This window comes from Carcharodon carcharias, assembly GCF_017639515.1.
Source record: "Carcharodon carcharias isolate sCarCar2 chromosome 37 unlocalized genomic scaffold, sCarCar2.pri SUPER_37_unloc_2, whole genome shotgun sequence".
NCBI lineage: Eukaryota > Metazoa > Chordata > Chondrichthyes > Lamniformes > Lamnidae > Carcharodon > Carcharodon carcharias.
In genome coordinates, this window is record NW_024470767.1 from 2,892,666 (window position 1) to 2,900,170 (window position 7,505).

General features: G+C 58.8%; 1 protein-coding gene across 11 annotated transcripts in view; it reads right to left on the bottom strand.

Annotated features, from left to right (window-relative positions):
• mark2b (MAP/microtubule affinity-regulating kinase 2b) overlaps positions 1–7,505 on the bottom strand; it is a 370,292-nt gene that overhangs the window by 16,188 nt on the left and 346,599 nt on the right. For 5 of the 11 annotated variants that reach the window (XM_041182007.1, XM_041182006.1, XM_041182003.1 and 2 more), the window contains one exon: positions 1,969–2,581. In XM_041182007.1, coding sequence (XP_041037941.1) covers positions 2,239–2,581 — 343 coding nt within the window. In that variant the 3' untranslated portion in view covers positions 1,969–2,238. Of the gene's footprint in view, positions 1–1,968; positions 2,582–7,505 lie in introns of those variants that run through there. The other 6 variants (XM_041181998.1, XM_041181996.1, XM_041181997.1 and 3 more) reach the window with 2 other exon arrangements.

Consider the following 7,505-nt stretch of genomic DNA (forward strand, 5'->3'; position numbering starts at 1 on the left):
GGTGTAGGGGAGGGGGATCAGGGAGGGGTGTAGGGGAGGGGGATCAGGGAGGGGGATCAGGGAGGGGTGTAGGGGAGGGGGATCAGGGAGGGGGATCAGGGGAGGGGGATCAGGGAGGGGTGTAGGGGAGGGGGATCAGGGAGGGGGATCAGGGAGGGGGATCAGGGAGGGGGATCAGGGAGGGGGATCAGGGAGGGGTGTAGGGGAGGGGGATCAGGGAGGGGGATCAGGGAGGGGGATCAGGGAGGGGGATCAGGGAGGGGTGTAGGGGAGGGGGATCAGGGAGGGGTGTAGGGGAGGGGGATCAGGGAGGGGGATCAGGGAGGGGGATCAGGGAGGGGCTGAAACAGGGAATGGGAGGGACCTGGGGGATTTCTTTTCAACTCAGAGATGAATCAGATGCTACATTTAGGCAACTTCTGCTGAGGCTAAAAGTGCTGCTCAAGACTTTAAACTCGTTTCTCAGGCCAAGCAGGAAGAAAATAAGAAACCAGGTCTCATTTACATCAATCAGGAGAGATTAGCTACAGTAAAGTTAGTGTAATGCACTGAGACACATCCCAGGGTAATGGCCTCTGCTTCAACTCACCTTGTTCATACAGGGAGAGAGGTGGGGGGTGGGGGGAGGTGGGAGGGGTCGCTGGGGGGTGGGGGGAGGTGGGAGGGGTTGCTGGGGGGTGGGGGGAGGTGGGGGGGGTCGCTGGGGGGTTGCTGGGGAGGTGGGAGGGGTTGCTGGGGAGGTGGGGAGGTGGGGGGGGTTGCTGGGGAGGTGGGGGGGGTTGCTGGGGGGTGGGGGGAGGTGGGAGGGGTTGCTGGGGGGTGGGGGGAGGTGGGAGGGGTCGCTGGGGGGTGGGGGGAGGTGGGAGGGGTTGCTGGGGAGGTGGGGAGGTGGGGGGGGTTGCTGGGGAGGTGGGAGGGGTCGCTGGGGGGTGGGGGGAGGTGGGAGGGGTTGCTGGGGAGGTGGGGAGGTGGGGGGGGTTGCTGGGGAGGTGGGAGGGGTCGCTGGGGGGTGGGGGGAGGTGGGAGGGGTTGCTGGGGGGTGGGGGGAGGTGGGAGGGGTTGCTGGGGGGTGGGGAGGTGGGGGGGGTTGCTGGGGGGTGGGGGGGAGGTGGGAGGGGTTGCTGGGGAGGTGGGGGGGGTTGCTGGGGGGTGGGGGGAGGTGGGAGGGGTTGCTGGGGAGGTGGGAGGGGTCGCTGGGGGGTGGGGGGAGGTGGGAGGGGTTGCTGGGGAGGTGGGGGGGGTTGCTGGGGGGTGGGGGGAGGTGGGGAGGGGTCGCTGGGGAGGTGGGGAGGTGGGGGGGGTTGCTGGGGAGGTGGGGAGGTGGGGGGGGTTGCTGGGGAGGTGGGAGGGGTCGCTGGGGGGTGGGGGGAGGTGGGAGGGGTTGCTGGGGAGGTGGGGAGGTGGGGGGGGTTGCTGGGGAGGTGGGAGGGGTCGCTGGGGGGTGGGGGGAGGTGGGAGGGGTTGCTGGGGGGTGGGGGGAGGTGGGAGGGGTTGCTGGGGGGTGGGGAGGTGGGGGGGGTTGCTGGGGGGTGGGGGGGAGGTGGGAGGGGTTGCTGGGGAGGTGGGGGGGGTTGCTGGGGGGTGGGGGGAGGTGGGAGGGGTTGCTGGGGAGGTGGGAGGGGTCGCTGGGGGGTGGGGGGAGGTGGGAGGGGTTGCTGGGGAGGTGGGGGGGGTTGCTGGGGGGTGGGGGGAGGTGGGGGGGGTCGCTGGGGGGTGGGGGGGGTCTCTGGGGGGTGGGGGGAGGTGGGAGGGGTTGCTGGGGAGGTGGGAGGGGTCGCTGGGGGGTGGGGGGAGGTGGGAGGGGTCGCTGGGGGGTGGGGGGAGGTGGGGAGGGGTCGCTGGGGGGTGGGGGGAGGTGGGAGGGGTCGCTGGGGGGTGGGGGGAGGTGGGGGGGGTTGCTGGGGGGTGGGGGGGGTTGCTGGGGGGTGGGAGGGGTCGCTGGGGGGTGGGGGGAGGTGGGGAGGGGTCGCTGGGGGGTGGGGGGAGAGAGAGAGGAGGAAGGGGCCATGGGCATTGACAATCTGCCATCCCACAGTGACAATATGTCGAGAATGTGTGCAATACATGATCAGTCAGATAAAAAAAATCAACTAAAACATCAACTTAAAAACACTAACGCAAAAATAAATCAGAAAGTGAAAGAGTCCAGCCCAGAAAACGTCTGCTCGAGTCCTCTCACATCGGTCTGGATTAAAGGCGGTGCCTCCAACAACCCTGTCTGGGCTCGCTCCGCCCTCCTTACAGCTTCAGTTCATTGGCAATTTTGGACGCAATGTTCTTAAATGCTATGGAGGTACCGGATATCCGCTTGAAGCGGACCCCATTCAGTGAGAGCCGGGGCAGTTTGCACACCTCCATCTCCCATTGCACCAGGTTGTCCTTGGTGGGGTCCCCGTGCATACAGAACAGCATGTAGCGCTCACGCCCCTCATGCTCACAGTTATTGGCATCCAGCACCTTGCCAATCTCTTTCATCATCTCGTTCGGCTCCATGGAGCTCGTTGTCTTCATGCTCCACGTGAAACGTAGCGACCGAGGTTTGGCATCTTTATTCTCATCCTTCTCCCCACTGAGATTGGATCTGGGGCGGGGGGAAAGAAGCCACATTATAATTCAAATTATATATTTTCAGAATCAGGCCATTTGGCCCATCTGCTGGTGTTTCTGCCCCACACGAGCCTCCTCCCCCCCCCCTCTCCACCTCCCCCCATCTCCATATCCTTCTATCCCTTTCTCCCTCATGTGTTTATCCAGCTTCCCCCTTAAATGGGTCGATACTATTCACCTCGACCACTCGCTGTGGGAGCGAGTCCCACATTCTCCCCACTCTCTGGGGGAAGACGTTTCTCCTGAGTTCCCCGTCGGATTTATTAGTGACTGTATAGATGGCACACTAGTTTTCCACATTCATCTTGAAGTCTATCCTATCAATCCCTTGGTAATTGAAGATGATCCATTTGGCCACCCTCAGTCTCTGTTGACAATACACTGTGCCCTGAGCTCCTGTCTCTGCTCTCTAATCACATTCAGTGCCATGGGGAGGGGAAGGGGGAGAGAGAGAGGGAGAGGGAGAAGCAGCTGGATTAGATTTTTAAATGTGGAATTCCAACGGGGTGGGGGAGCGGTGAGGTTCAGCTGTGATGCCTCACACAGTCGCACTGCCTGAACACACTGTTTCGGTTCATGTTATGAAGAGAGTAATAGAGGGTGTCTGAGAGCGGTCCAACTCCTGTACAGCACTCCTCCAGCCAGCAGCTATCACAATCATGTCTGTGTATCCAGTCCAGCCTAACAGCAACATTAAGCACGTGTCCAAACCGAGGACAGTGGGGGATGGACAGTCTGCAGGATAGCCTCTGACATAGGAGGGGTTAAATCAGCTGAAGAAAGGAGGAATCTGGCAGAATCTTCAGTTAACGGGGGTTCATGAGGCATTTTCACAATAATTAAGGCTGGAGACGGGAGACAGAGTGTAGCACAACTCAGGAAAGGGTAGGAGAGCAGGGGGAGGAGGGGGAAAAGGGGGCACGGGGGGAGGTTCAGGGTTAGCGAGACGCAGAGGGAGGGGGCGAGACGCAGGGACAGAAAGGAACAGAGAGAGAGAGACAGGCACAGAGAGAGAGAGAGAGTGAGAGACAGGCACAGAGAGAGAGAGTGAGAGACAGGCACAGAGAGAGAGAGTGAGAGACAGGCACAGAGAGAGAGAGACAGGCACAGAGAGAGAGAGAGTGAGAGACAGGCACAGAGAGAGAGAGTGAGAGACAGGCACAGAGAGAGAGAGTGAGAGACAGGCACAGAGAGAGAGAGTGAGAGACAGGCACAGAGAGAGAGAGAGAGTGAGAGACAGGCACAGAGAGAGAGAGTGAGAGACAGGCACAGAGAGAGAGAGACAGGCACAGAGAGAGAGAGACAGGCACAGAGAGAGAGAGTGAGAGACAGGCACAGAGAGAGAGAGTGAGAGACAGGCACAGAGAGAGAGAGTGAGAGACAGGCACAGAGAGAGAGAGACAGGCACAGAGAGAGAGAGAGTGAGAGACAGGCACAGAGAGAGAGAGTGAGAGACAGGCACAGAGAGAGAGAGTGAGAGACAGGCACAGAGAGAGAGAGAGAGTGAGAGACAGGCACAGAGAGAGAGAGAGAGTGAGAGACAGGCACAGAGAGAGAGAGTGAGAGACAGGCACAGAGAGAGAGAGACAGGCACAGAGAGAGAGAGAGTGAGAGACAGGCACAGAGAGAGAGAGTGAGAGACAGGCACAGAGAGAGAGAGTGAGAGACAGGCACAGAGAGAGAGAGAGAGTGAGAGACAGGCACAGAGAGAGAGAGAGAGTGAGAGACAGGCACAGAGAGAGAGAGTGAGAGACAGGCACAGAGAGAGAGAGTGAGAGACAGGCACAGAGAGAGAGAGTGAGAGACAGGCACAGAGAGAGAGAGTGAGAGACAGGCACAGAGAGAGAGAGAGAGTGAGAGACAGGCACAGAGAGAGAGAGAGAGTGAGAGACAGGCACAGAGAGAGAGAGTGAGAGACAGGCACAGAGAGAGAGAGACAGGCACAGAGAGAGAGAGAGTGAGAGACAGGCACAGAGAGAGAGAGTGAGAGACAGGCACAGAGAGAGAGAGAGAGTGAGAGACAGGCACAGAGAGAGAGAGTGAGAGACAGGCACAGAGAGAGAGAGACAGGCACAGAGAGAGAGAGAGTGAGAGACAGGCACAGAGAGAGAGAGTGAGAGACAGGCACAGAGAGAGAGAGTGAGAGACAGGCACAGAGAGAGAGAGTGAGAGACAGGCACAGAGAGAGAGAGTGAGAGACAGGCACAGAGAGAGAGAGAGAGTGAGAGACAGGCACAGAGAGAGAGAGTGAGAGACAGGCACAGAGAGAGAGAGACAGGCACAGAGAGAGAGAGAGAGAGTGAGAGACAGGCACAGAGAGAGAGAGTGAGAGACAGGCACAGAGAGAGAGAGACAGGCACAGAGAGAGAGAGAGAGTGAGAGACAGGCACAGAGAGAGAGAGTGAGAGACAGGCACAGAGAGAGAGAGACAGGCACAGAGAGAGAGAGTGAGAGACAGGCACAGAGAGAGAGAGTGAGAGACAGGCACAGTGAGAGAGTGAAAGAGTGAGAGAGAGTGTGTGTGAGAGAGAGAGAGAGTGAGAGAGTGAGGGAGGGAGAGAGAGAGTGTGTGTGAGAGAGAGAGTGAGGGAGAGTGAGAGAGTGAGGGAGGGAGAGTGAGAGACAGTGAGGGAGGGAGAGAGAGAGTGAGCAAGAGAGTGAGAGAGTGAAAGAGTGAGAGAGTGAGAGTGAGGGAGAGAGTGAGAGTGAGGGAGAGTGAGAGAGTGAAAGAGAGAGAGTGAGTGTGTGTGTGAGAGAGAGAGTGAGGGAGAGTGAGAGAGTGAGGGAGGGAGAGTGAGAGACAGTGAGGGAGGGAGAGAGAGAGTGAGCAAGAGAGTGAGAGAGTGAGAGTGGGAGAGAGTGAGAGAGAGAGAGAGTGCGAAAGCGAGCGTGACGGAAGTGGGAGAGATGGAGAGACAAACTGTGATGCCATCTTGCCAGTGAGCAGTGTGCAGAGACCACTACTGGGGGAAAGCACAACATAAAACACAGGACTCAGCCCCTCGAGTCTGCTCTACCATTCAATAGGATGATGGCTGAACACCACTATCCTGCCCGTCCCCATAGCCGTCCACTCTCTTCATCATCAGAAATCTGTCTAACTCAGTGTGGAACATGTTCACCGAACCAGCCTCCACTGCTGTCTGGGGAAGAGAATTCCACGGACTCGTGACCCTTCGAGAAACAAATCATTCTCATCTCGCTCTTGACTGGGAGACCCCTTATCTTTAAACTGTGCCCCCTGGTTCCAGTCTCTCCTCTCATCTTCCAGCCTGTCAAACCCCCTCCCCAGGATCGGATATGGTTCGATAAGATCCTCTGTCATTATCCTAAACTGCAATGGGGACAGGTCCAGCCTTTCCCTATAAGATAAACCCCATCCCAGGGGTCAGTCGAACGAACCTTCTCTGAACTGTTCCTGACACATTTAACTCCTTTCCTAAATAAGGAGAGCAAAACTACTGCTCCAGATGTGGTCTCACCAATGCCCTGTACCAAAACATCCCTGTTATTTCCCATTCCCCTGGGATACAAGCAACATTCCATTTGGAACGATGGTCACATGAAGAATCGGGAGGATGAGATCGGGGTTAAGTAAACAAAGTGTCGCTTCTCCTAGGATGTGTTCTGGTTGACAGATTCACTTTGTCGGGGGCGAGGGCTGTGGGCTCTGTGTGTGTGTGTGTGTGTGTGTGTGTGTGTGTGTGTGTGTGGGGGGGGCTCTGTGTGTGTGTGTGTGTGTGTGTGTGTGTGGGGGGGGGCTCTGTGTGTGTGTGTGTGTGTGGGGGGGGGAGACTCTGTGTGTGTGTGTGTGTGTGTGGGGGGGGGAGACTCTGTGTGTGTGTGTGTGTGTGGGGGGGGGGGGGGCTCTGTGTGTGTGGGTGTGTGTGGGGGGGGGCTCGGTGTGTGGGTGTGTGTGTGGGGGGGGGGGAGACTCTGTGTGTGTGTGTGTGTGTGGGGGGGGGGGCTCTGTGTGTGTGTGTGTGTGTGTGTGTGGGGGGGGCTCTGTGTGTGTGTGTGTGTGTGTGGGGGGGGGGAGACTCTGTGTGTGTGTGTGTGTGTGTGTGGGGGGGGGAGACTCTGTGTGTGTGTGTGTGTGGGGGGGGGCTCTGTGTGTGTGTGTGTGTGTGGGGGGGGGGGAGACTCTGTGTGTGTGTGTGTGTGTGGGGGGGGGGGCTCTGTGTGTGTGTGTGTGTGTGGGGGGGGGGGGCTCTGTGTGTGTGTGTGTGTGTGTGGGGGGGGCTCTGTGTGTGTGTGTGTGTGTGTGGGGGGGGGAGACTCTGTGTGTGTGTGTGTGTGTGTGGGGGGGGGAGACTCTGTGTGTGTGTGTGTGTGTGGGGGGGGGGGCTCTGTGTGTGTGTGTGTGTGTGTGGGGGGGGCTCTGTGTGTGTGTGTGTGTGTGTGGGGGGGGGGGGCTCTGTGTGTGTGTGTGTGTGTGTGGGGGGGGCTCTGTGTGTGTGTGTGTGTGTGTGTGTGTGTGTGTGTGTGTGGGGGGGGGCTCTGTGTGTGTGTGTGTGTGTGTGTGTGTGTGTGTGGGGGGGCTCTGTGTGTGTGTGTGTGTGTGTGTGTGTGTGTGTGTGTGTGTGTGTGTGGGGGGGGCTCTGTGTGTGTGTGTGTGTGTGTGTGGGGGGGGGCTCTGTGTGTGTGTGTGTGTGTGTGTGTGTGTGTGTGTGTGGGGGGGGCTCTGTGTGTGTGTGTGTGTGTGTGTGTGGGGGGGCTCTGTGTGTGTGTGTGTGTGTGTGGGGGGGGGCTCTGTGTATGTGTGTGTGTGTGTGTGTGTGGGGGGGCTCTGTGTGTGTGTGTGTGTGTGTGTGTGTGTGTGTGTGTGTGTGTGTGTGTGTGGGGGGGCTCTGTGTGTGTGTGTGTGTGTGTGTGTGTGTGTGTGTGTGTGTGTGTGG